The sequence below is a fragment of the Halichondria panicea genome, chromosome 9 (genome assembly GCF_963675165.1).
Source record: "Halichondria panicea chromosome 9, odHalPani1.1, whole genome shotgun sequence".
NCBI classification, from domain to species: Eukaryota; Metazoa; Porifera; class Demospongiae; order Suberitida; family Halichondriidae; genus Halichondria; species Halichondria panicea.
In genome coordinates, this window is record NC_087385.1 from 732,149 (window position 1) to 759,503 (window position 27,355).

At 44.7% G+C, this 27,355-nt stretch overlaps 8 protein-coding genes across 14 annotated transcripts in view; 6 read left to right on the forward strand and 2 right to left on the reverse strand.

The window, feature by feature from the left end:
• LOC135340861 (uncharacterized) overlaps nucleotides 1-27,355 on the reverse strand; it is a 53,691-nt gene that overhangs the window by 22,538 nt on the left and 3,798 nt on the right. For 2 of the 5 annotated variants that reach the window (XM_064537280.1, XM_064537279.1), the window contains exon 4: nucleotides 26,639-26,954. The exons of the other annotated variants lie outside the window; for them this stretch is intronic. In XM_064537280.1, the coding sequence (XP_064393350.1) occupies nucleotides 26,881-26,954 (74 nt within the window). In that variant the 3' untranslated portion in view covers nucleotides 26,639-26,880. Of the gene's footprint in view, nucleotides 1-26,638; nucleotides 26,955-27,355 lie in introns of those variants that run through there. 5 annotated transcript variants of the gene reach the window in all.
• LOC135340828 (uncharacterized) lies at nucleotides 90-3,400 on the forward strand. Its single transcript, XM_064537233.1, has 5 exons — nucleotides 90-603; nucleotides 793-950; nucleotides 1,012-1,197; nucleotides 1,599-1,746; nucleotides 1,870-3,400. The coding sequence occupies exons 1-5, from the start codon at nucleotides 90-92 to the stop codon at nucleotides 3,273-3,275; spliced, it is 2,412 nt and encodes an 803-aa protein (XP_064393303.1). The 3' UTR covers nucleotides 3,276-3,400.
• LOC135340859 (probable phospholipid-transporting ATPase IIB) lies at nucleotides 3,474-12,364 on the forward strand. Of its 2 annotated transcripts, none has more exons than XM_064537274.1 (10): nucleotides 3,474-3,669; nucleotides 3,740-3,932; nucleotides 10,332-10,407; nucleotides 10,459-10,530; nucleotides 10,601-10,714; nucleotides 11,362-11,470; nucleotides 11,715-11,773; nucleotides 11,837-11,977; nucleotides 12,035-12,115; nucleotides 12,162-12,364. In XM_064537274.1, the coding sequence occupies exons 4-10, from the start codon at nucleotides 10,510-10,512 to the stop codon at nucleotides 12,228-12,230; spliced, it is 594 nt and encodes a 197-aa protein (XP_064393344.1). In that variant the 5' UTR covers nucleotides 3,474-3,669; nucleotides 3,740-3,932; nucleotides 10,332-10,407; nucleotides 10,459-10,509; the 3' UTR covers nucleotides 12,231-12,364. The 2 variants fall into 2 exon arrangements, with proteins under 2 accessions (XP_064393344.1, XP_064393345.1); XM_064537275.1 differs by having other exon boundaries at nucleotides 3,475-3,669; nucleotides 12,165-12,364.
• On the reverse strand, nucleotides 4,092-10,091 carry LOC135340830 (uncharacterized). Its single transcript, XM_064537236.1, has one exon. The coding sequence runs from the start codon at nucleotides 8,084-8,086 to the stop codon at nucleotides 5,735-5,737; it is 2,352 nt and encodes a 783-aa protein (XP_064393306.1). The 5' UTR covers nucleotides 8,087-10,091; the 3' UTR covers nucleotides 4,092-5,734.
• LOC135340863 (probable phospholipid-transporting ATPase IIB) lies at nucleotides 12,374-13,332 on the forward strand. The gene is made up of 2 exons (XM_064537283.1): nucleotides 12,374-12,677; nucleotides 12,955-13,332. Exons 1-2 carry the CDS (start codon nucleotides 12,485-12,487, stop codon nucleotides 13,128-13,130), a joined length of 369 nt encoding a protein of 122 aa, XP_064393353.1. The 5' UTR covers nucleotides 12,374-12,484; the 3' UTR covers nucleotides 13,131-13,332.
• LOC135340829 (uncharacterized) lies at nucleotides 14,157-17,666 on the forward strand. The gene is made up of 6 exons (XM_064537235.1): nucleotides 14,157-14,242; nucleotides 14,429-14,906; nucleotides 15,095-15,252; nucleotides 15,314-15,499; nucleotides 15,902-16,061; nucleotides 16,184-17,666. Exons 2-6 carry the CDS (start codon nucleotides 14,432-14,434, stop codon nucleotides 17,566-17,568), a joined length of 2,364 nt encoding a protein of 787 aa, XP_064393305.1. The 5' UTR covers nucleotides 14,157-14,242; nucleotides 14,429-14,431; the 3' UTR covers nucleotides 17,569-17,666.
• LOC135340856 (AN1-type zinc finger protein 1-like) lies at nucleotides 20,668-22,593 on the forward strand. 2 transcript variants are annotated; one of them, XM_064537269.1, is made up of 8 exons: nucleotides 20,668-20,745; nucleotides 20,793-20,835; nucleotides 20,898-20,979; nucleotides 21,067-21,268; nucleotides 21,466-21,590; nucleotides 21,688-21,762; nucleotides 22,341-22,421; nucleotides 22,471-22,593. In XM_064537269.1, the coding sequence occupies exons 1-8, from the start codon at nucleotides 20,670-20,672 to the stop codon at nucleotides 22,555-22,557; spliced, it is 771 nt and encodes a 256-aa protein (XP_064393339.1). In that variant the 5' UTR covers nucleotides 20,668-20,669; the 3' UTR covers nucleotides 22,558-22,593. The 2 variants fall into 2 exon arrangements, with proteins under 2 accessions (XP_064393339.1, XP_064393341.1); XM_064537271.1 differs by having other exon boundaries at nucleotides 21,466-21,563.
• On the forward strand, nucleotides 23,108-26,610 carry LOC135340832 (uncharacterized). The gene is made up of 5 exons (XM_064537238.1): nucleotides 23,108-23,908; nucleotides 24,095-24,252; nucleotides 24,316-24,501; nucleotides 24,897-25,044; nucleotides 25,168-26,610. The coding sequence occupies exons 1-5, from the start codon at nucleotides 23,383-23,385 to the stop codon at nucleotides 26,451-26,453; spliced, it is 2,304 nt and encodes a 767-aa protein (XP_064393308.1). The 5' UTR covers nucleotides 23,108-23,382; the 3' UTR covers nucleotides 26,454-26,610.

A 27,355-nucleotide genomic window follows, 5' to 3' on the forward strand; every position in this document is an offset into this window, starting at 1 on the left:
AGTGTGTATGATACATGTGATCTGTATATCAGTGTCTAGATAGCCAATGTGTGTATGTATATTGCTCACTGTCCTTACTCCTGCAGACAATGTTGAAAGCTGTTCGCTCCATTCTTGGTCGACTACCAGTTGAACCATCACCTCGTTCGAGTCAATTCTCTGCAGTTGACGGACACCATTACATGTGGAGGGGACGGGGTCCAGGACGGGGATCTAACATCATTGCTGTGTATGATCCAAGCACTGAGCTGTGGAGCCTCTTGCCCACCACTGGACCTCTACCCCCTAGAGAGTATGGTGGTTGCTCTGTTTGTGTAGGTCGTTGCCTGTACACCTTTGGTGGTTTGGATGGGTCTTCTTACTTCAATGACATGAGCAAGCTTGATCTGGACACTTTCCAGTGGACTAAAGTTCAAACCTCTGGTAGTCAGCCTATGAAAAAGGCTTTCTGTGGACTTGTCCGTGTGAATGAGAGAACTCTGTGCTGCTTTGGAGGAGAAGATATTGAGGGCACCACACAACCAGGATCAACATTCACCAAGACTGGACTGTCTGATGGAAGTGGATACACAAACGAGTTCCATTTCTTTGACACACAAAATGGTAACTTTTGTACAACGTGCACATTCGCTGTATGTTTTCATTGCATACACTTATAGGGTATCTAGCTACTGGTGGGCGGAGTCCCACCCTCGCTCACATAGGAAACCATGTTCACTTTCATATCAATCAATGTTATAAGGATGATGTAACATTGTACCATTCTCTAAATTGCCCCACCCCCACTTCCAGGTGTCTGGTCGTCCCCTGAGCTCAGAGGAGAGAGACCTCCTCCCTGTAGTGGCTTCACCTTCACCATGGTGGACCAGCACAGGGCAGTCCTCTTTGGAGGGATCCAATCTCACGGTGGTAGGCTCAATGATGTCTACCTATTCGATTTTAGGACCATGGTGAGTTGGAATTAGTACTGCCACATTGAAATGCACAATACTGTGTGTTCACTGTGTGTAGGAGGTGACTAAGGTGAAGCCAGTACAGGGAGAGCCATGGCCAGTGAGGAGGTCACGCCATGCTGCCTGTTGTCTCAACTATGGCCAAGACCACCCTCAACTACTGGTGTACGGAGGACTGGATAATGGCCTCAATACAGTGGGGGACTTGTGGATACTGGATGTAGACTCTGTCAAGTGGACAGAGGTGAGTCTTGTCTTATTATGAACTGTTAGTGTGCGTGTAATAAATGGACGTAATAAAGAGATACGAGACGTTCATTTACAAGAGTAAATAACTTTGAAGTCTAGGAGGATGTTAAATACTTGTGCTATGTACACACACCTTTACTGTATTATATCACGTTGTCAAGGTTACAAGCGTGTAATAAAAGTCATACAGTCCCTTCCGTACACAGTCGCGTAGCCTCGAGGCATAATTTGGTAAAGGTCACTGTAATATGAAACACATAGCCTTGAGATTCCTCGTGTTGTAATGTTATATTTATTTCATACAGTACATGGATTATCTGATGATCTGTTCAGAATACACAGTACTACTGTACACTCAACATTTATTTATCAGAGCATTATTTTTTGTGCCTCCAGGTGACACCTCCTGAGTCAATGACACCACGTCACGTCCACTCCATCACTGCCACCAGTCTGGGACCAGGACTCACTGAGGTCCTTGTGTTTGGAGGCCGTCGGAAGGTGGGGGGAGTTGTCATTGCTGAGACCACCATACTGAGATTTGGTGAGCAGCTACTAGTACATGTAGCCATGGCAACTATTGTCTGATAGACAAGTACACACAATACATGTGTCAATGACTCTGAATGCATATACTGTTACATTTGTTCCTTAATCCCCCCTACAGAGTTGACTGGACCCTCAGCGTCTGTTGCTGGACCCTTGGCTGAGAAGTGGTCTCTCTTGGATGTGGCCCACAACGACACTAGAGGCTCCGCCCAGCGACTGAGTGAGAAGAGGATCAGACAAGCAACTGCTTGTGCCTCATCAGTCAGTGAGACCAGCAACCACTCCTCTCAAGACCCGGTGAGGGCTCTGGAACAACAGTTACGAGCAGCAGAGCAGAGAGAGCACGACACTCAACGTCACCACCAACTACAGTTGCAAGAGAAAGATCGAGAATTAGCTACACAAGCTAGAGAATTGACTGAGACCAACCGTCGTCATGGAGATGCGGAAAGACAACTCAGAGAAGTGCAACAAATTTTCCAAGAAGAATTGACCGAGGCCAACTGTCGTCATGGAGATGCCGAGGAAAGAGTACAACTGGCAGAGCAAAGAGAGCAAGCTACTCAAAATCGCTCTGAACGATTATTGCAAGAAAAAGATCGTGTAATGGCAATAAAAGAACGAGAATCATACGAGGCCAACCATCGCCGTGTTGATGCTGAGAGGAGAGTCCAGGAACTGATTGCTGAAAATGAACGACTTCAAGAAGACCTCCAAAGGTCGGAGAGGAGAACCCAGCTGGCAGAGGATCGAGCAGAGGGTCTGGAGACACAGTGGGTGGTCCATCGCGAGGAGATCACAATCACAGAGAGACAGCTCGGTGGGGGAGGATGGGGGGTCGTCAAAGTGGCCAAGTTCCGAGGAATCGAGGTGGCAGCCAAGACACTGTACGAGCAGCTCAGATCCGACTATTACCGACACGTGTTTATTCGTGAGATGAACATGGCGGCTCGTCTGCGACACCCACACCTGGTCCAGTTCATAGGAGCCACGCTGGAGGGGGAGATGATCATCCTGACAGAGCTCATGGCCACCAGTCTGAGGAGGGTGCTGGAGGGAGGTCGTATCTCACGTGAACACATCCTCTCCATCTCTGTGCAGGTCTGTCAAGCCCTCAACTATCTCCACCTCATGCAGCCAGACCCAGTGATCCATCGTGACATCAGCAGTGCAAACATCCTCCTCAACCCTCTACCCGATGGCCGCTGGAGTGCAAAGGTCACGGACTACGGCTCCGTGAACACACAACGAATGTTAAACACGATGAACCCGGGGAGTCCTGTATACGCTGCCCCTGAGGCCGGTAACCCGTCCTTCCAGTCAACCAAGATGGACATGTTCAGTCTAGGGGTGCTCCTGATCGAGATGTGTTCTGGCCAGTTTCCAAGTGATGACGGACGTGAGCGCTTACTCCTCACCATCCAAGACCGTCAGTTCTCTAGCATCATCAGTCGCTGTATCGATAGAGACAGAGACAATCGACCAACCGCTCGACAACTGTTGAATGAACTGTTACATTTATAGAGAGATAGATAAAATATATAATTATAGTCCATGCCATACTTTTAGTTTTATCTTGCTGTTTTTGTAGTGTTGTATAATGCCTGTGTGTTGGTGTAACCATAGATAAAGAATAATTATTAATTTTGTGTCATGATTTCCCACTTGAATTATGTTTGTTTACAAGCTAAAGGGGAAAGCACCTGTAATTTTAATTATTCTGCTGTGTCAGCACTATGGGCTCTATTTGGATCATGAAATAATTTGCAGCAGACTAGACTTAACTTGACTGCTAGATCTGACGACAAGCAAGCTAAGCCATGGATGAAGATGAGCTTCCATCACTGAGTTTCCCATCCCCCTGGAGCAGGAATGGGCGTGGCATAGACACTACAAGGGGGCGTGGCAGAGGTGTAAGGTAACTTCTCACCAATGAATATTTCCGTACCGTATGAATACCGTTACGTCTCCTTTTTTGCTACCTCCAGATACTCTGCGCTGGATGTGAAGGACCTTGACGAGGTGCCACTCATGAGTGAGGATGGTGTGGGCGGGAGTGATGAGGAGACTGTGTGGGAGGGTGATGGAAGCCACACAAGATGGCAGCGACGGATACGCTCACACTCCACACTAGTGAGCCTGCTCTTCAACGGAGGATGGGTCGTCGTACTCAGACTTTTGGTAGTAACTGTGCGTGTACATGTAGATACATTGGACAGTTAATTTTAGCAATAAAGTTGCTTTTCAGGGCTCACAGGAATACTAGTAATTACTACCAAGCCCTTGCTACTACTACATACTGTGTTGAAATTTCCCGCACAGTACTATGTAACTATGTCATCATTGTGTGTGTGTGTGTGTGTGTGTGTGTGTGTGTGTGTGTGTGTGTGTGTGTGTGTGTGTGTGTGTGTGTGTGTGTGTGTGTGTGTGTGTGTGTGTGTGTGTGTGTGTGTGTGTGTGTGTGTGTGTGTGTGTGTGTGTGTGTGTGTGTGTGTGTGTGTGTGTGTGTGTGTGTGTGTGTGTGTGTGTGTGTGTGTGTGTGTGTGTGTGTGTGTGTGTGTGTGTGTGTGTGTGTGTGTGTGTGTGTGTGTGTGTGTGTGTGTGTGTGTGTTGGAGGGGTTGAAACGAAAAAATAAATTGCGAGGAACTGCCTTATCTGACCGTAGAATTGGGTAACCACCTCTCCTATTTCCTTATAATGCATTTACAAATTAAACTTATGAGACATGAATGGCTGCAGGAATAACTAATTTCAAGCTGGTAAGCTAGCTAGCTATTATTTATATTCATGCTTCTAACTATTATTATACTATTACAATAATATGCAGTTTTATTTATTTGTACTTTATTACCTTCAACTCTTGTGATCTAGTCTTTACTTGCATGAATTGTGTTTTTTGGGTCTAATCTGCTGGTTTTAACTACTCTCAAGGGAGGCCAGGGGGAGGGGGTTTGGGTAATTATATGTACATGTAGATATAGTAATTGATAGAATTTGACCTGTTACATGTATGTGTCTTTCTGTGCTTTTTTAAGAAAAATGCTGTCAGCGCTGTGTCTTTTCTTTATCCTTAGTATTACTTTACATTATTACACATCCTACTATATTTATAGATTACAGTACTGTACTCATAATTAGTTATCTATGTACACATGTATGTTACTGGGGGGTGGTCATGCTGATCTGATTTCTTTAATTGACTAAAGGTACACACAACACAGAAACAGACAGAAACAGAAAAGCATACAGATGCTCGGCCTGGAGAGCCGAGAATGATGGGTTAAAGAGTCTTTAATGGTGCACCAACTCTCCCCATTCATCTGTTGCATTCAGTCACATACACATGCAACTACAGTGCTATATAACACCCAATAGTTATTGTACATCTATTCACATTGGGGCCATGCTGAATAATTATTGTAAAGCTGTAAAACGTTGAGGTCAAGCTGACATAAATTATAAGACTTATCTTCTAACTTGGACTTGATATTGGTTGCTGTGATACTTCAAGTTGGCTTTTAAAAGAAAACTTCTGAGGGGGGCTTAGGTATAAAGTACAACCCTGTATTGTCTGGGTCAGGTTTTGTGGTACATGTAGTTGATAGTGTGATTGGGGAATGTGGGTTCTTCTATGTGGTTAAACTAGCTGAAGCAAGCATACAACAAACATTAACCTCAAATTTTGGTTCTTAGAATTAGCAACAGGCATCAAATAGATAGTAGTGTGTGTGTGTGTGTGTGTGTGTGTGTGTGTGTGTGTGTGTGTGTGTGTGTGTGTGTGTGTGTGTGTGTGACTTTACCCACAAGGGTGGGGGATTGGGACCCCACCCTTGTGGGTAAAGGTCCCAATCCCCTACATGGGGAACGGTACGCGCATGCGCAATCTCAGTATCTGTTTTAGATTTTGCACAGCTATCTTTTTAAATGGATCGAGGTGTATTTACTGCAAGTCATGTGACTTAATTAAAAACACGTGGATACATTATGATAATACATTTAGTCCATGTGGAATAATTGTTCTAAGTGTAGCTATCCAGTAGTGTTCTAAAGCTTGGAGTTCTGTGAAGGACGTTGCTGCGTCAATACACTGTACTTTCAGGTTTCTGACAGAGTGATCGGTAAAGTTGAAGTGGTTGCTTATATACGTTCTTACTTTGTTGAAAATATTGCTACGATGATGATTGATTCTAGTTCGAAGCGTTTGAGTGGTGTAACCCACATACTGTTTCTTGCAATGTGAGCATGTAATTAGATATATGAGATATCTTGAATTGCAGGAAAATTGGTGTCTGATTGGATACGTTTTTTCTGATTTCGATGATCTGAAAAATCTATTACATACTAGGTGTTGACATGTTGCACAGCTCGGTTTCATACACTTACTTATTCGAGTGTGTTGTGTGAGAGTGGGAACGCTTCTTGTAATTGTGTGTTGGTGGACTTGATCAAAGGTTACTTCAATTCTGAGCGTTTGTTCTTCGTTTAAACTGATTTTGGCCCTAACGAGTTCTTTACCGAGATTTTGATGTTTCAGATTGATTATTCTGGGACTGGGTAATAGTAAGCCTTTGTAGTGCTGTAGTGTGACGCTTTTTAGTAATTGGAAATTTGGAGGCGAGAGGCATTTGAAAATGGGCGGTCTTACTCTGGCAGGAGGTTTTTTCATTTTCCGAAGTAACTGAGGTCTTCTCTCATATGACACGGAATTGATGGTTTTGTCAATGAGGGTTTGGGGATAGTCTCGTTTTTTAAGGCGTATGCTAAGGAGCTGAGTCATGGTTTGAAACTCCTGGATGGTGGTGTTTGTGCGCACAAGTCTGGTACATTCTCCGGTGATGATGGATTTGAAGATGTGTTTCGGATGGTTTGATGTATAATGTAGGTACTGGTAGAGATTTTGTTGTTTTTGGAAGGTTTTTGTGTCTAGTTTTCGGGATTTGTGGAAGTGGGGACCTTTGTAAATTGTCATATCTAGAAACGAGACTTGTTGAGATGAGTAGGAGTATTTGTAACTTAATTTTTGGTGGGATACATTGAGTTCGGATAGGAAGCTGATTAGCGAGTTTTCATCATGCTGCCACACTATAAAAATGTCATCTATGTATCTTTTAATCAGGAGAGGTTTAGCTGGTTGTTTTTCTAAAAATCTTCTGATGATTACCGACATGAATATGTTAGCGATGGTGGGTGAGAACGGGGCTCCCATTGCTGTACCTTGTATTTGTTGGAATGTAACTGGTCCAAACTCGAAATAATTGTGATTAACGCATATTTGTAGGAGTTGGATGATTAGATTTGGGTCTAGCAGCAACGTGTACCTATGACTTAACATTTCGGTGTATATTATCTGCAGACATTCCTCTTGAGGAATGGAGGGATACAATGAGTTGACGTCAATTGCTACTAATAGCGCATTGTCGGGAATTTGTAAGTCTTCTAGAATTAGTGACAAACAAGCGGAATTTTGTAGGTAATCTTCATACGTTTGAGCTAGGGGTTGAAGCACATGATCTAAGAGCTTACTAGCTGGCGTTAGTGGAGAATTACAGTTTGCAACTATGGGTCTGACTGGTGGCAGTTTTTTGAATTGTTTATGAATTTTCGGAATGCCGTAAAATTGTGGAATTTGGAAAATGTCTTTATTGGGGAGAACGAATCGTTTTAGCCGCTTATCCGTACTAGTGAGTGTGGTATGGTATTTTGACAGAACTTCTTGGAGTTGGTTGGTGATTTTGGTGGTGGGATACTCGGCGGTTCTTTTATATACCTTATCGTCTAGTAAGATTAGGAGGCATTGTTGGACGTAGTCTGTGGTGTCCATTACAACTACGCCTAAGTTCTTATCTGCTGGCTTAATGGTGACTCGATTTTTTTGTTTTTTGAATTTTTGTAGTGCTAGAGATTCTGCGAGTGTGACATTTGTTTTGGGCTTGAAGATTTCGTGTAACTGGTCATTGATATTATCTTTTGTGACGGAAATGTATTGTTCGACATTTCTGTATCCACTATTGTATGTATCATTAAAAGAAGAGTATGTGGTTGTTGGTAGGAATCGCATTGGTCTATGTACTTTTTCTGTCGTTGTGGGTATACCACTTTTTACTGGTTTCGGCGTGCGATAATATATAGAGTTAGTGTATATTCTTCTAAGTGACTTTGAGTATTCGTTAAACTCTCGTAACAGTTGTAATTTGGGTTCCGTACTACATAAGTTTTTGGTGAGTGCGAAGCTTAGGCCTTTATTTAGTAATTGTGATTCGGCAGTGGTGAGGGTGAGTGAGCTCAGATTGTGGACGCACCTGGTGGGTTGTGTTTCGGTTGGGGGCCTTCCCATAAAAAAGGAGTTTGTGATGTTTTGGGAATTTTTTGGGCTATTGGGTGTTGAGATATTTCTCTACACCGTTTTCTGCGAGTATTGCGTTTCGCACCGAGAGAAAGCCTTGGCGGCCGATGTTTTTTATTTAGTCTGATTTGCAACTCAGGTGTGGGGACGTGTCCGTGGATCTTGTTTTCTTTTAGGAATTTTCTGTATTGTATTTGGATATCTGTGTCACGTATTTCAAATTTAAGTAAATCTCGTTCTGTGTCATTCACAAGAGATTCTAGTGCTGTCTTTGTTTGGGCCAAACTCTGGTTGTTGCTGGTTATTACTGCTTCTAGATATTTTGTGAAGATGTGGGAGTATTCTGATAGAAATTGTTGATGGAAAGTGTCGTTTTCGCAGGTTAAGTTAGGTTTCGGTATGAATTCTTCCGGGATCGCTCCTAATTTCAGTTGGTTTTGCCTTTGAATGTTTTCCTCTAGGATAGAGACAGCTGAGCGAAGTTTCTGATACTGAGCCGATTTGGCTTTTAGGAATTCTTTAGCTTGTTTATTCATGGCTGTGAAAACATTTAAGTGTTGAAATTCAGTATGTATATAGCCGATATTCAAGTAGCCATTCAGTCTCTTCAAATTAATTGGTTTTCAGTTAAATAAATTTCAGTTAAATAACCTAGGGTTGTGAGAAGTGGACCACATAAACTAAGGGCAGTGACTTCATATCGAAACCAGATTCCTCGACTGAGCCCGAAACGAGAGGCCCAGCCACATAAGGCGTAATGCCAGAGGGCATAGACCCAACGCCACAGACTCAGCCCCGTACTCAAGGAGCACGTGTGTGTTGGAGGGGTTGAAACGAAAAAATAAATTGCGAGGAACTGCCTTATCTGACCGTAGAATTGGGTAACCACCTCTCCTATTTCCTTATAATGCATTTACAAATTAAACTTATGAGACATGAATGGCTGCAGGAATAACTAATTTCAAGCTGGTAAGCTAGCTAGCTATTATTTATATTCATGCTTCTAACTATTATTATACTATTACAATAATATGCAGTTTTATTTATTTGTACTTTATTACCTTCAACTCTTGTGATCTAGTCTTTACTTGCATGAATTGTGTTTTTTGGGTCTAATCTGCTGGTTTTAACTACTCTCAAGGGAGGCCAGGGGGAGGGGGTTTGGGTAATTATATGTACATGTAGATATAGTAATTGATAGAATTTGACCTGTTACATGTATGTGTCTTTCTGTGCTTTTTTAAGAAAAATGCTGTCAGCGCTGTGTCTTTTCTTTATCCTTAGTATTACTTTACATTATTACACATCCTACTATATTTATAGATTACAGTACTGTACTCATAATTAGTTATCTATGTACACATGTATGTTACTGGGGGGTGGTCATGCTGATCTGATTTCTTTAATTGACTAAAGGTACACACAACACAGAAACAGACAGAAACAGAAAAGCATACAGATGCTCGGCCTGGAGAGCCGAGAATGATGGGTTAAAGAGTCTTTAATGGTGCACCAACTCTCCCCATTCATCTGTTGCATTCAGTCACATACACATGCAACTACAGTGCTATATAACACCCAATAGTTATTGTACATCTATTCACATTGGGGCCATGCTGAATAATTATTGTAAAGCTGTAAAACGTTGAGGTCAAGCTGACATAAATTATAAGACTTATCTTCTAACTTGGACTTGATATTGGTTGCTGTGATACTTCAAGTTGGCTTTTAAAAGAAAACTTCTGAGGGGGGCTTAGGTATAAAGTACAACCCTGTATTGTCTGGGTCAGGTTTTGTGGTACATGTAGTTGATAGTGTGATTGGGGAATGTGGGTTCTTCTATGTGGTTAAACTAGCTGAAGCAAGCATACAACAAACATTAACCTCAAATTTTGGTTCTTAGAATTAGCAACAGGCATCAAATAGATAGTAGTGTGTGTGTGTGTGTGTGTGTGTGTGTGTGTGTGTGTGTGTGTGTGTGTGTGTGTGTGTGTGTGTGTGTGTGTGTGTGTGTGTGTGTGTGTGTGTGTGTGTGTGTGTGTGTGTGTGTGTGTGTGTGTGTGTGTGTGTGTGTGTGTGTGTGTGTGTGTGTGTGTGTGTGTGTGTGTGTGTGTGTGTGTGTGTGTGTGTGTGTGTGTGTGTGTGTGTGTGTGTGTGTGTGTGTGTGTGTGTGTGTGTGTGTGTGTGTGTGTGTGTGTGTGTGTGTGTGTGTGTGTGTGTGTGTGTGTGTCCGCAGCTGTGTCTCTTCACTGCTCTCTGTGTGTAGACGTAAGAAACAACCACAGTCACGAACCATCAGTCTCAGCCACACTGTGAGTGGTCACTCGTACCCAGTGTAACTATCACTATTGTTTGCTACACAGGACAACCATCAGAGGTACGCTCACAACAGGATATGCAATCAGAAGTATACCATGTGGACCTTCTTCCCAAAGGTGAAAAACAAGATTTTGGAAGCTCTAATAATTGAAGTCATATGTGTTCTCTCTCTCCCTCTCATGACAGATTTTGTATGAGCAGTTCAAGTTCTTCCTGAACCTTTACTTCCTGGTAGTGGCTCTCACTCAGTTCATTCCTCAGCTCAGGATAGGCTACCTCTACACCTACTGGGCTCCACTGGTGAGGGGGGGTAGACTAACTGGGTAGGCTACCTCTACACCTACTGGGCTCCACTGGTGAGGGGGGTAGACTAACTGGGTAGGCTACCTCTACACCTACTGGGCTCCACTGGTGAGGGGGGTAGACTAACTGGATAGGCTACCTCTACACCTACTGGGCTCCACTGGTGAGGGGGGTAGACTAACTGGGTAGGCTACCTCTACACCTACTGGGCTCCACTAGTGAGGGGGGTAGACTAACTGGGTAGGCTACCTCTACACCTACTGGGCTCCACTGGTGAGGGGGGTAGACTAACTGGGTAGGCTACCTCTACACCTACTGGGCTCCACTGGTGAGGGGGGTAGACTAACTGGGTAGGCTACCTCTACACCTACTGGGCTCCACTGGTGAGGGGGGTAGACTAACTGGGTAGGCTACCTCCTACACCTACTGGGCTCCACTGGTGAGGGGGGTAGACTAACTGGGTAGGTTACCTCCTACACCTACTGGGCTCCACTGGTGAGGGGGGTAGACTAACTGGGTAGGCTACCTCTACACCTACTGGGCTCCATTAGTGAGAAATTTTAATAGCCTAAGAATTGGCTTTTCTGTCGTGATTTATTTAAAACATTTCTGTATGATGGTCTGATGTACGTTCTGGCCTGCAGTGTTTTGTGATTGCCGTGACAACACTGAGGGAGTTCTACGATGACCTGAAGAGATATTGGAGGGACAGGGAGATCAACTCACAACGATACCACAAACTGACTCCCAAAGGTACACACACACACAACCCTACCGAGATATTGTACGCACACTGCCCTGCCAGAGTACGACCACTATATACTGAGAGTTTGTGCATAGGCTTATTTGTACTCATGGTGTATGCCACACTCTCATCTACCAGTCTATGTGTTTTCTGAAATTTAAACCACCACCAGAGCTCAACAACTGAGACTTGTGTAGCTCTTCTTATCCTAAACTACCATATACTCTCATTTGCACTCTCCAACACATGCAGGGAGAGTGGTCACTACAGCCAGTCAAATACGAGTCTCTGACATTCTCATCATAGAGAAGGTACACATTCCAATACCCTATACCCCATACCCCATACCCATCAGTGAAATCCTCCCATTCCAGAATCAGCGTGTGCCTGCTGATCTGATTCTCCTACGAACCACTGAGAAGTCTGGAACATGTTTCGTACGCACGGACCAATTAGACGGAGAGACAGACTGGAAGTTGAGGGTGGCCACTTGTCAGGGTTTGACCTCCAATGAGGTAGGTCATGTGATCAGCGGGCCTAGTCATGTGATAGTCATGTGATGGTTTTCTCAGGAGTTGTTTGACATCAACGGCTCAGTGTTTGCAGAGCCACCTCAAAAAGATATTCACAGCTTTGTCGGAAAACTTACAACGGTAATTTGAAGTATTATAAATGTATCACTGTCCCATTCCTATGTAGCAGAATTCTGATTCCGAGACCAAGGAAGACCCGCTTGGACTCCTTCTAAGCTTTCAGAGAAAATCCTGAAAATTAGATCCACGGAATTCAAGTTATGGCAGCTAAAAGCGTCCCTGAACTGTTAATAAAAATTAATAATGGTGGTACGTTGTACATCTTTCAACAGCCATAACCTTAGTACCAACAGTAAGCTTCCTACAGTATTCTTGCCCCATTTAATTTAACGTTCACAGAACTCTCTCTGTCATAGACACACCTACCAACACCCACTCCCCCACACACCACACCCCACATACACACACACACACACAGGTGGTGTGATAATGCTGGTGGGATTTCTTCTCTTCGAGTCGCAGTTCATCCACGTTGTGTCCATCACGTTCACAGCCCTCGTACTCACAGAGCTACTTATGGTGGCACTCAAGATACGCACATGGCACTTCCTAATGGTCCTGGCCGAGGTCGTGTCTGTCGTCATTTATATCCTCTCTCTCTTTGTCCTCAAGGATTACTTTGGTGAGAGTCATTAATACGTACGTCTGTAATTCTAGCAGCTGTGTGTGAGCGGAAACGTTGTCAGTGACTGTTACGCATTTTTAAGTACTGATTGCCTGAGGCATAATTATCAGGAGCAGTTGGTAATCAAAAAAATACTATAGTATGGTGGTGCTGATGGTATTTCATGTCAGTGTTTAGAAATTTTCGAAACTGAGTTTTTGGCTAGCTAAAAATTAATATTCTACAATTATTGAACCCCCCCCCCACACACACACACACACACAACATACTGCAGACTCCTCTTTCTTACTGACGTTTGGTTTTGTGTGGAAGACGCTGGCTGTGACTGGAGCAAGTTGCGTGCCACTGTTCATTGCCAAGTTCATGCAGCGATGGTGTGCTCCCTCCAGCTACACCAAGCTACTCAAGAAGAACACCATGCTTAGAAACTGTTGCAAACTAACTTGCTAGTTTATGTATATATACAGCTAGTGCAAATCAATTTCTATCACATAATATTTATTTTATCGATGCATGACCGACATTAATTCCTCATGAAGTACATGTAGAATTTTGTACCACTCTCTCAGCACATATATACAAGTTTTAAATTTAAACAACAATAGTTAATTAATTTTGACATAATTATGGGACAATGAGAATTTTTATTCAATGATGGACCATTAATTTGAATGATACAACATACATGCATGTACATACGTTTATAGTCTCAATTAATTGCTTGGAGTTCCCAGTCTCTGGTATAGGCAGTCTCACACTCCAGACTCATCTCTGAGCCTCGTGTCAGCGATGGTCGTCCCGGTCCCCTACGATTGAGGAAATTACTGATGATTGATTCCGAGTCCTCCCCCGGCTCCACTCCCCTCACACTTCTACTGGGCCCGCCCACTCCACTGCGTCCTCCCACGCCTCGACTACTGCCAGTGTGGGTCCCAGCATTGAGTATAGCGTCCAATTGTCTCATCCTCTCCTCATTGCGACCAGCCATGCCGTCCACATCCAGGGTAGCTACAGAGAACTGGGACTGACCACCTACAGGGAAATTAAGGAAACAGTAAAACAGATTACGTGTTAGCAAAGATATCTCAATGAAGTGAAGACATGGATGACTATTATGGTAGGCATGTCATGCTGTGACGGTAATTAACAGTGTACAGTAATACCTACATGTACATCTTAATCAGTTTTAAGGCAACATAATGTAGTTTCCATTCTACACAATGATAAATACACACACTGTCATGAGCAATCTTTACACATTGTACGACATGCTCTGCAACTAGACTAGACCTAGACCTATAATATTGCCCATTGACAGGCCTATGGGTATAAGCTGTATGTGCAATATTCCTAGTATTCCTAGTTACACTCACCTACTCCTGCAGCGCTAGACAACCTTCAGATCTCTACACCTCCTCCAACCATTTTGGGAGTGCATGGGCTCTCCTCATAACCTTTGCAATAGTGGGGGCGTGGCTGGTATGCAAGATCAACACTGAGAACTCCAACAACAATAGCAGCTCTCTGATATCTCTGAGGGAGTGTTCTACTGTCCATGACTTGTAAGTTGAAATGCTGTGTCTCATTGCTGTTAAACTATGAGATATACAGAGTTCATGTCAGTCATGTGATGGTTGTTGATCTGGTTAGGTCCTATAGCTAGCATAATCTCAGTCCAGGCTCAACCAATGATTGTGTGTGTGTGTGTGTGATGGCATAAACACTGTCTCATGATCACTCCTGTGCAGGTAATGGATGCTCCAGTTGAACCATCACCTCGTTGGAGTCAATTCTCTGCGGTTGACGGACACCATTACTTGTGGAGGGGGGTTAGTCCAGGACCGAGGGGGTCTAACATCATTGCTGTGTATGATCCAAGCACTGAGCTGTGGAGCCTCTTTCCCACCACTGGACCTCTACCCCCTGGAGAGAATGGTGGTTGTTCTGTTTGTGTAGGTCGTTGCCTGTACACCTTTGGTGGTAAGGATGAGTCTTCTTACTTCAATGACATGAGCAAGCTTGATCTGGACACTCTCCAGTGGACCAAAGTTCAAACCTCTGGTAGTCAGCCTATGAAAAAGGCTTGCTGTGGACTTGTCCGTGTGAATGAGAGAACTCTGTGCTGCTTTGGAGGATTCGGTATTGAGGGCACCACACAACCAGGATCAACATTCACCAAGACTGGTGGATACACAAACGAGTTCCATTTCTTTGACACGCAGAATGGTAACTTTTATCAATGTGCACATTCGCTGTATGTTTTCATTGCATACACTTATAGGGTATCTAGCTACTGGTGGGCGGAGTCCCACCCTCACTCACATAGGAAACCATGTTCACTTTCATATCAATCAATGTTATAAGGATGATGTAACATTGTACCATTCTCTAAATTGCCCCAACCCCACTTCCAGGTGTCTGGTCGTCCCCTGAGCTCAGAGGAGAGATACCTCCTCCCTGTAGTGACTTCACCTTCACCATGGTGGACCAGCACAGGGCAGTCCTCTTTGGAGGGTACCAACCTGGCCGTGGTGAGGTTAATGAAATCTACATTTTTGATTTCCAGACCATGGTGAGTTGGAATTAGTACTGCCACATTGAAATGCACAATACTGTGTGTTCACTGTGTGTAGGAGGTCACTAAGGTGAAGCCAGTACAGGGAGAGCCATGGCCAGTGGAGAGGTCATTCCATGCTGCCTGTTGTCTCAACTATGGCCATGACCACCCTCAACTACTGGTGTACGGAGGAGTGGATGATGGCAACAAGACACTGGGAGACATGTGGATACTGGATGTAGACACTGTCCAGTGGTCAGAGGTGAGTCTTGTCTTATTATGAACTGTTAGTGTACGTGTAATAAATGGACGTAATAAAGAGATACGAGACGTTCATTTACAAGAGTAAATAACTTTGAAGTCTAGGAGGATGTTAAATACTTGTGCTATGTACACACACCTTTACTGTATTATATCACGTTGTCAAGGTTACAAGCGTGTAATAAAAGTCATACAGTCCCTTCCGTACACGGTCGCGTAGCCTCGAGGCATAATTTGGTAAAGGGTCACTGTAATATAAAACACATAGCCTTGAGATTCCTCGTGTTGTAATGTTATATTTATTTCATACAGTACATGGATTATCTGATGATCTGTTCAGAATACACAGTACTACTGTACACTCAACATTTATTTATCAGAGCATTATTTTTTGTGCCTCCAGGTGACACTTCCTGAGTCAATGACACCACGTTTCTACCACTCCATCACTGCCACCAGTCTGGGACCAGGACTCACTGAGGTCCTCGTGTTTGGAGGCAGTGTGCAGTGGCCACTATATACACTATATACACCTGTTTCTGAGACTACCATTCTGAGATTTGGTGAGCAGCTACTAGTACATGTAGCCATGGCAACTATTGTCTGATAGACAAGTACACACAATACATGTGTCAATGACTCTGAATGCATATACTGTTACATTTGTTCCTTAATGCCCCCACAGAGTTGACTGGACCCTCAGCGTCTGTTGCTGGACCCTCGGCTGGGAAGTGGGCTCTCGTGGATGTGGCCCACAACGACACTAGAGGCTCCGCCCAGCGACTGAGTGAGAAGAGGATCAGACAAGCAACTGCTCGTGCCTCATCAGTCAGTGAGACCAGCGATCACTCCTCTCAAGACCGGGTGAGGGCTCTGGAACAACAGTTACAAGCAGCAGAGCAGAGAGAGCACGACACTCAACGTCACCACCAACTACAGTTGCAAGAGAAGGATCATGAATTAACTGAGGCCAACCGTCGTCATGGAGATGCAGAAAGACAACTCAGAGAAGCTCAACAAATTTTCCAAGAAGAATTGGCCGAGGCCAACCGTCGCCTTAGAGATGCCGAGGAAAGAGCACAACTGGCAGAGCAAAGAGAGCAAGCTACTCAAAATCGCTTTGAACTATTGTTGCAAGAAAAAGATGGGATAATGGCGATAAAAGAACGAGAATCATACGAGGCCAACCATCGTCGTGTTGATGCTGAGAGAAGAGTCCAGGAACTGATTGCTGAAAATGAACGACTTCAAGAAGACCTCCAAAGGTCAGACAGGAGAGTCCAGCTGGCAGAGGAGCGAGCAGAGGGTCTGGAGACTCAGTGGGTGGTCCATCGCGAGGAGATCACAATGACAGAGAGACAGCTTGGTGGGGGAGGATGGGGGGTCGTCAAAGTAGCCAAGTTCCGAGGAATCGAGGTGGCAGCCAAGACACTGTACGAGCAGCTCAGATCCGACTATTACCGACACGTGTTTATTCGTGAGATGAACATGGCGGCTCGTCTGCGACACCCACACCTGGTCCAGTTCATAGGAGCCACGCTGGAGGGGGAGATGATCATCCTGACAGAGCTCATGGCCACCAGTCTGAGGAGGGTGCTGGAGGGAGGTCGTATCTCACGTGAACACATCCTCTCCATCTCTGTGCAGGTCTGTCAAGCCCTCAACTATCTCCACCTCATGCAGCCAGACCCAGTGATCCATCGTGACATCAGCAGTGCAAACATCCTCCTCAATCCTCTACCCAATGGCCGCTGGAGGGCAAAGGTCACCGACTATGGCTCTGTGAACACACAGCGAATGTTAAACACGATGAATCCGGGGAGTCCTGTATACGCTGCCCCTGAGGCCGGTAACCCGTCCCTCCAGTCAACCAAGATGGACATGTTCAGTCTGGGGGTGCTCCTGATCGAGATGTGTTCTGGCCAGTTTCCGAGTGATGACGGACGTGAGCGCTTACTCCTCACCATCCAAGACCGTCAGTTCTCTGACATCATCAGTCGCTGTATCCATAGAGACAGAGACAATCGACCAACCGCTCGACAACTGTTGAATGAACTACGAGATAGATAAAACTAAATCATTGTTGTAGCGTTAATTATGCTTATTTTGTGCTTTTTCTATTTTCATTTGTACAATTATTGAACATGTGTACAGTTGTGATTGATTGATTGAACAACACCCACTTAACTGCTAGAAGGGAAAGCCCCTCTTGTCATGTACGTAATTATTATAATCATCTCAATACATGGACAAATGTACAGACTATAACACTCTTATTGTCAGTATAAGCAGTGCACATTGTACATGTAATAGGTGGACACACACACACACACACACACACACAGGGTTAGGGGGAACAAGTTCATAGTGTCTCTTGAGTTCAGCCCATACTGTTCTCTCCACTGTAGGCCATGGACACGAACCCGTCCTCATCCTTGTGCTCCTGGTAGATCACAGACATGCTCGAGCTGGAGGGAGGGAGGGAGGGGAACAGTCATTAGTGTGGACACATGCAGAGGGGTCAAAGTACACAGTCATTAGAGGACATTTAATAATGGCTAAGTTGTGTGTATACATGCAGTACCACAGTGAACGGAGTGCAGTGTATATTCTACCATAGGTACTTGAGACAGTGCCTACAATGATGCTGTACACGACCTCTTACATGTTGACAGGGTTCAATATAGTCTCAAGCTTTACTAGCCTAGTAAACAAAGCTGCAAGAATGGCTACATGTATATAGGCCTTCATTACACAACCTTTAATAAAGTGTCCAATAACTACATTGTATACACCAGCTTCAATGCAGTACACAACTAGTGTGATCACTAGATAGCATTCCCCTGGCATGTGTGTACCTGGTGGTGGGAGTGAGGCCATTGACCATGAGGTAGATGGACTCAGTGGCCCCCAGCTGGATCCTCTGTCTCAGCACGTGCATGAACTGGGCCACTGGAGGGAGGGAGGCAACAAACAACAACACAAGTCACACCACCTCACAATACAATACAACACATTCGATCTCCCTAATAATGATATACTATAATTATACTATCAGATTTCAGGCCATTGCAAAACTAACGGTAGAGTCAATACATGGCGATTGAATAAAACCATCTCGAGGGTTGGTCCCCGTAACAAGAGGCTCATCAATATCCATCCAATGAATGACAGGAATTATGAGGGAGGTAAGATATGACACAGAGCAGCTGTATTGATGCTACACATGTGATAAAGCTCTCTACAATACTCACAGACATACTAGCACTAATGAGTTGCAGGAATCAAGATGGACAACACTCTAGAGAGAGATGGACTCATATACTCACAACCATACTATTCCCTACAGGGTGTCATACAGGATTTTGAAGTAGAGGGGGGAAATGAGAAAAGTAACCAGAAAATGTTGCTAAAAAAAAGTTAACTGTTATTTCAATACCCATGCAGCTATGGACACTCAGTCATAGTTGAAAGGGGGGGAAATAGGAGCTATAGGGGGGGATATCCCCCCTCCCCCCCCTGTATGACACCCTGCCCTACCTCCACAGATCCTGAGAAGCTTCCAGAGAAAGAGTACTTTGACTTCTCTATAAAGAGCAGGTCCATTCGTTGCAGGTATGTGTACATGAGTAGCTGACGCTGGTTGAATGAGAGAGCAGGGTGATTCACAGCCATCACGTAGAGGAGTCGGAAATCCTTCAGCACCTAGACACAGGGCGAATAGATATAGTATTATAAGCATTGGACTGAGAATACTGTTAACTATTAGTCTAGTCAACAGACAAGTGAGTCAAGTTGATAACTGGAGTGCAGACAATGTGCCATCCATTAGGAGCAGTGTACATGCACCTGGACACACACTTGTATAGCTGTGTATTGCTTTAGCTGGTCATGACGTGCTCAGGCATACAGTTAGTGAGTATGTGATTGTTGGTACAACATTGAAATACCCGCAGATCCTTGCAGGCACATCAACACACCCTAATCCAGGTCACCACTCTGCATGGCTATTCTAATCAACGAAACCCACTAAAACAGCAAATATTGGAAACATCTGCCACAACTTGGTATACAGTAAGAGCTTTTAGCAAATGAGTAGGTGGCATGAGTGATCCTAGGTAATACATAACAACCACTATAGAAGCAATACCCACCACACCAGCTAATAATGAATATGAACACCTCATGCAAATGGAGTTAGAGATTATACTGAAACACTGACAGTGTCCATTCTTACTTTGAGCTCATTGCAATCCTCAAAAAACGTCAGCACTTTCTTATCGTTGAGTAATTGGAATACCACCTCAGCCACAGGTCGATTATCCTAATGCACAACAGACAGAGAACTGCACAGTTTGAGACATATACTTGGTGAGAGAGGCCTGACTCTTGGAAGGGCTTGTAGTAGCTCACTCTGTTGGCATGTATCTCAATTTTATTCACTTGCGATTTGTAATGCTCTTTAGAGGCGTCTAATAATACGGTACCGAGGAATCGAGATTCAAATGCCAGACAGTGACGTAGCATTCGACAGATGAGGTCCACACGATCGCACGCCTTGAGGCCATGAAACGCTTGCAATATCTCTGATAGCTTCATATCTGTATACGTCAGCCACTAGGCCTGTAATAGAGACAACGGTATATACGTTAATGCAGTTTATATATAGGACACACAACAGTACGGCTATGTTGTGCAGTGGAGCTATCAAGACTAGCTGTGTACAATCTAGGACTAACACTTGCCTTGGAATTTAACCACAACACACAGTCTCAACAATTCATAATCTTTGGGAGACCTAGTTATCTGTACTTAATAGCAATAAACTCTTGATTCATGTCGTGTGTGCAGCTCTATAGTAACTGTATAGTTGAGGCTATAGTATCTAGATACAAGGCTCTCATGCACAACACACAATTCTGCACAGTAGGTGAGCACACATAGCTAGCTGGTTGTACACTTGTTATAACTGTTAATAGTTTATTATTGTTACCTAAACAGGCAGATAGTCTAGTCTCAGAGCTAGCTTGACCAGACAGCCCTATTTGGGTAGACGACTCTTGAGGCACAAAATTCATGAACTGTTTATCGCTTTGCAGAGATCAAAGGTTTCTTCATTAGCTTATCCAGAGCTAAGATTGCCAATTAAAAATATGCGGTTGATGACGTTTATGACGTCACACCAAGAGACTGGAATGGAAGTTGATGTTGGGGAACACTGTTTTTTCCCTCAATGCAACAGATTAGGTATGCAAATTAATATTTTTGTGTATAAATTAACTACTCATTTTCAGATTTCCTTCCATTTGTGTGCGACCTCTGTCATCAAACATTTTGGTAAGTAGAGATCTAGCTACCATTTTACGATTTACATATTAATTTTGTTGGTTTTGCCACAGTAAATATCATCGAGTCCCCTCCTCTCACAACTATGAGCACATCGACACAAATATTATATCCACATTGCCTGAGAAACAAGAGGTAATCATTTACACAATTAGATGACAAACTCATAATAATGTAATTATACATCTCCCTCCCCGGCATGCACTGAACGTGTGTCCATAGTTTCTCTTCCACTGTTCCCTCCCCTCGTGCAAGAAGCGTCATGTGACTAGTGTGGTGTGTGAGTCTTGTGAGCAGTCGTATTGCATCCAGCACAGACACCAGGAGGACCACAGCTGCCCTGCACTGATAGTAGCCGAGCAACACTCTACTAGGACCGTGAGGGGGAGGCCACTGGGACAACCTGCCAAAGCAACTGGAACAAGTGAGCATGCAAACAGTGTGGTGTACTCAACACTGAGCCTGTAATAATGAGCAATTTAGTACTCCATTCTTTATTCTAGTTCCCTACCACTCTTAATCTCAGCTACTTTAACTGTTGAGTCTACTTGTACACGCTTCATAGGATGTCTATATTCTGTGTACTATTGAACAATGTGTGTGCACTCTTTGACTGGCCAGGTGGGGTGAAAGGTGGCAGTTCATCCAAACACACGAGTGGAAAAGTTGCTTTGATGAAGTTAAAAATGAGAGCAGTTGGTCTGGACTCCATACCACAAGTATGCAGTGGAGTGGTTGCTGGGGAGGTTAGCTAGAGCTTGGACCATCGTCCTGTTAAGTGGCTGCTTATTCACTACTGCATTATGCTCAGTATTCACTGGAGAATTGTGCTCCCTTTTGTAGGTGGACAGAGTGTATTTTGAAGTGGAGCTGCCAAGGACTAGTGGACTCCCTAACACCTCCATGTTTGTCTCCAAGGTGACCACCCGGGGAAACACTTTATGCACTGGAGTGTATAATGCATACCATACCATACAGTGGAACCTTGTAACATTGGGGGATAAGATATTGGCCATTACAGTAGAACCTCGATTATCCGGACACCTTGGTTCCAGAAGCAGGCCGGATAAGTGAATATGCCGGATAATCGAATAGATAAACCACGCCTTGATCCACCCACTTTATTGATGAACAGCAGTGCCACATGTTGTCTGCGCATGCACAAAAGAAAAGCAGGCATGTCTCCATGGTAACAGCTGCAATGCGCATGCGCATTTGAGGGACACGCCCATTTTCTGAATTATGTAATCTGATTAAACAGAAAACTGCCAAGCCGGATAATCGAGGTTCCGGATAATCGAGGGCCGGATAATCGAGGTTCTACTGTATACAGAGGTGTCCTTTGTTGAGGGGTTGTTTTGTACTGGGTACTTGACCTTTTATTTATATCTGCTGTTGGTCTTTCTGCAGGATGGTTGTTAAGTTCCACTGTATTATATGATTATTATATTACATGTCATAACAAAGTACATGAACCTAATACACACAATGAATAGGAGTGGTGTGTTGGACGGACGGTCGATTATATTGCTCAGAGATTCAAACTAAAGAACGACAATCACAAAGCACATGCTCAAGTAAGTGAGACCACTAATACACTAACTGTTTGAGTGGCTCCTCTTACAGAAGCTGTGTCTGTATTGTGAGGGTGCAGTACTGGGCATGTCTCATAAGCTACAGGACCTCGTACACACTGTCATCACAGGGGCGTAGCCACACTTTTGACGCAGGGGTTTCCTAGACTCGCAAGCCGTCACTGTTGCAGTAACAGTGACGGCTTGCGAGTCTAGGGGTTTTCTTTGGTAGCGCTGCGAAATTTTTGGTCACGCACACTTCCGGTACCACACCCTCTTGATTATGGCTGATTGATACTGCTCATTGTTCTTTTACATGTTGTTTGTGAGAAGCTAAAAGGCAGGTGTCAATTGTGTATTGCTAGTCTAGCACCATTACATTTGAGATTGTGTCCTTCCTGAATAAAGTTGTGCTTAGAGCGAGTCTGAGAATACTGGAGCATGCAGGATTGATACTAGAACTTAATTAATTAAGTCTTGGTCTTCTTTGTTTGAGGTAGCTAGCTAGCTGAGACAAAGCTAGCCAAAGTGAAACTATTCACGGTGCTATCTCTGATGCGTTGATTGACATGATTTGCAGCCACATGCATGAAAAGATGGGCAGGGCTGCTTGATTTCAATTATAGGGGAGCCCTGCCCAATTTTCTCGCAACTGCTGGGGGGGGGGGGTTTCTGGGCAAACAGGAAACAATGGTAGCTACGCCCCTGTATCACCATGGGAACTACACTTACACTCACTAGAATAATTATGTTGTGTGAAAAGTTGTTAAAAGTGGGTGGGGCTGCTGGCATTGTAGAAATTCTGTGAAGTGTCTTCCATGAGGTGAGTTCAGAGATACTAGCTAGAGAAGTGTGTACATAAGATAAGTGTGTATGATACATGTGATCTGTATATCAGTGTTTAGATAGCCAATGTGTGTATGTATATTGCTCACTGTCCTTACTCGACTCCTGCAGACAATTAATGTTGAAAGCTGTTCGCTCCTTTCTTGGTCGACCACCAGTTGAACCATCAGTTGAACCACCACCTCGTTGGGGTCAATTCTCTGCAGTTGACGGACACCATTACATGTGGAGGGGTTATGGTCCAGGACGGGGGTCTAACATCATTGCTGTGTATGATCCAAGCACTGAGCTGTGGAGCCTCTTGCCCACCACTGGACCTCTACCCCCTGGAGAGCGGAGTGGTTGCTCTGTTGGTGTAGGTCGTTGTCTGTACACCTTTGGTGGTCTAGGTGGGTCTTCTTACGTCAATGACATGAGCAAGCTTGATCTGGACACTCTCCAGTGCACCAAATTTCAAACCTCTGGTAGTCAGCCTATGAAAAAGGCTTTCTGTGGACTTGTCCGTGTGAATGAGAGAACTCTGTGCTGCTTTGGAGGAGAAGGTATTGAGGGCCCCACACAACCAGGATCAACATTCACCAAGAGTGGACTGTCTGATGGAATTGGACAGACAAACGAGTTCCATTTTTTTGACACACAAAATGGTAACTTTTGTCAATGTGCACATTCGCTGTATGTTTTCATTGCACACACTTATAGGGTATCTATACTGGTGGGCGGAGTCCCACCCTCACTCACATAGGAAACCATGTTCACTTTCATATCAATCAATGTTATAAGGATGATGTAACATTGTACCATTCTCTAAATTGCCCCACCCCCACTTCCAGGTGTCTGGTCGTCCCCTGAGCTCAGAGGAGAGAGACCTCCTCCCTGTAGTGGCTTCACCTTCACCATGGTGGACCAGCACAGGGCAGTCCTCTTTGGAGGGGTCCAATCTGGCCGTGGTAGGCTCAATGAAGTCTACCTGTTCCTTTTCAAAACCATGGTGAGTTGGAATTAATACTGCCGCATTGAAATGCACAATACTGTGTGTTCACTGTGTGTATAGGAGGTCACTATGGTGAAGCCAGTACAGGGAGAGCCATGGCCAGTGGAGAGGTTTGGCCATGCTGCCTGTTGTCTCAACTATGGCCAGGACCACCCTCAGCTACTGGTGCATGGAGGAATGGATTATGGCGTCAAGACACTGGAGGACATGTGGATACTGGATGTTGACACTGTCAAGTGGACAGAGGTGACTTATTATGAACTGTTAATGTTCGTGTAATAAATGGACGTAATAAAGAGATACAAGACGTTCATTTACAAGAGTAAATAACTTTGAAGTCTTGGAGGATGTTAAATACTTGTGCTATGTACACACACCTTTACTGTATTATATCACGTTGTCAAGGTTACAAGCGTGTAATAAAAGTCATACAGTCCCTTCCGTACACGGTCGCGTAGCCTCGAGGCATAATTTGGTAAAGGGTCACTGTAATATAAAACACATAGCCTTGAGATTCCTCGTGTTGTAATGTTATATTTATTTCATACAGTACATGGATTATCTGATGATCTGTTCAGAATACACAGTACTACTGTACACTCAACATTTATTTATCAGAGCATTATTTTTTGTGCCTCCAGGTGACACCTCCTGAGTCAATGACACCACGTCACTTCCACTCCATCACTGCCACCAGTCTGGGACCAGGACTCACTGAGGTCCTCGTGTTTGGAGGCCAGCGGGATTTTTGGGGAGATGCCATTGCTGAGACCACCATACTAAGATTTGGTGAGCAGCTACTAGTACATGTAGCCATGGCAACTATTGTCTGATAGACAAGTACACACAATACATGTGTCAATGACTCTGAATGCATATACTGTTACATTTGTTCCTTAATCCCCCCTACAGAGTTGACTGGACCCTCAGCGTTTGTTGTTGGACCCTCGGCTGGGAAGTGGGCTCTCGTGGATGTGGCCCACAACGACACCAGAGGCTCCGCCCAGCGACTAAGAGAGAAGAGGATCAGACAAGCAACTGCTCGTGCCTCATCAGTCAGTGAGACCAGCGACCACTCCTCTCAAGATCGGGTGAGGGCTCTGGAACAACAGTTACGAGCAGCAGAGCAGAGAGAGCACGACACTCAACGTCACCACCACCTACAGTTGCAAGAGAAAGATCGAGAATTAGCTACACAAGCTAGAGAATTGACCGAGGCCAACCGTAGTCATGGAGATGCGGAGGAAAGAGCACAGCTGGCAGAGCAAAGAGAGCAAGCTACACAATTACTTTTACAAGTGAAAGATCGAGAATTGGCTGAGGCCAACAGAAGAGAAGCTGACCTGTCTGCTCGAATCACAGCTCTAGAGAGGGAGTTAGAAGGCAAGACGAAAGAGTTGGCAGCACACAACACAGAGGTGTGGAGGATTCCGGCCAGCAGAGTAATCACGATGAGAACGATTGGCACTGGAGGATGGGGGGAGGTGCTGGAGGGAACAGTGACGGTGGCCGTCAAGCGACTCTTTGCTGCCATTGTCAACCCACGCAATCTGGAGAGACTCCAGAGAGAAATGAGGCTCTTGGCTGAAGTACGACACCCCAACCTGGTGCAGTTCATTGGGGCAGTGTTTGACCAGTCCCCTCCTCTCATCATCACCGAGCTTCTTGACATGAATCTCCGACAAGCGTACGAGAGGAATCAACTGGACCCAGGAAACCGCCTCTCAATCTTCATGGACATTGCCCTAGCTCTGAACTACCTGCACCAGCGCTACGATCCCATCATCCACCGTGATGTGAGTGCTCCCAACGTCCTCCTCCAGCGAATGCCCAACCACCAGTGGAAGGGGAAGGTCTCTGACCTCGGTTCAGCCAACTTCCTGCAGCATGCTCATACGATGGGAGAGGGGGCCATAATCTACTCCCCTCCTGAAGTCATCCCTCAAGCCTTTGATCCTCTCACTCCACCTCTGAGACAGTCTGTCAAGATCGATGTGTACAGCTACGGTATTGTCCTCTGTGAGGTGACCGCTAGTCGATTCCCAAGTGCTGAACATTATCGAGACATGATTCTCCAAGTACAGAGGCAGCGTCCTGCAGTGTACGAGCTGATACTCCACTGCACTAAGAGAGAGCCCAGCCATCGACCCAGCATGGTACAGGTGATGGAGGAACTGAACAAAATAGCACCCTTTTAACTATGAACAATGTGAACACTTATCTATCTAGCAGCTTCTTTGTATAACAGTATTGAATATTGATTTTAATTACTTTATGATTTTTATTTTTAGCTTTAATTTGGCTTTTGTAGTGTGTGTTTGCACTCTCCTATTATGATGATTACTATTGACTTTATCTCAGTCTCATGCTAATCAATATTACCGTTCACAATAATTATGATGAGTGGTATGGGCAAACGTTATTCACATAATTAGAACAATAGCAGTAACCACAAAACCAGTCCATAAATACAATCAAAGCGGTGAATATAGAGTTCCTAAGAGTGTCACTGTTGAGAGCAGCCCACCCTCTGTGCCCCGCCCACTCCTTCATCCTCCTCATCTTCATCGTATATGGCTCCACCCCCTTGTGCCCCGCCCACTCCCCTCGTCCCCTCACTCTCTATCATATCCACTTCCTCTGCCTCTGGGTCCAGTGCTGGTGGGGCCAGGTCCTGTGGACAGGAGACACTCCAACTCCTGTGTGTGTGTGGGTGTGTCACTGTGTGTGTGTGTGTGTGTGTGTGTGTGTGTGTGTGTGTGTGTGTGTGGTGTGTGTGTGTGTGTGTGTGGGTGTGTGTGTGTGTGGGGGGGGGGGGTAGAGTACATTGCTATACAGTGGGGGCCTGTGTATTGGATCAGTATACCAACTACTTCACAAAGACACCTTAATTATAGAAGACAAGGTGGTACAGCATAAAGATATTGCATGTATACAGTGGAGGCCTGTGTATTGAGAGGCTGCCTACACTGCACACACATATCACATGATTATAGCCACTGCATACCTTTAGTTGACTCTCCTCCAGGAAACCAGAGTCAGGGAATTGGATGGTGAACTGGTTGCCCTTGACATGAGGCCTCCTGAACACTGGCATCCC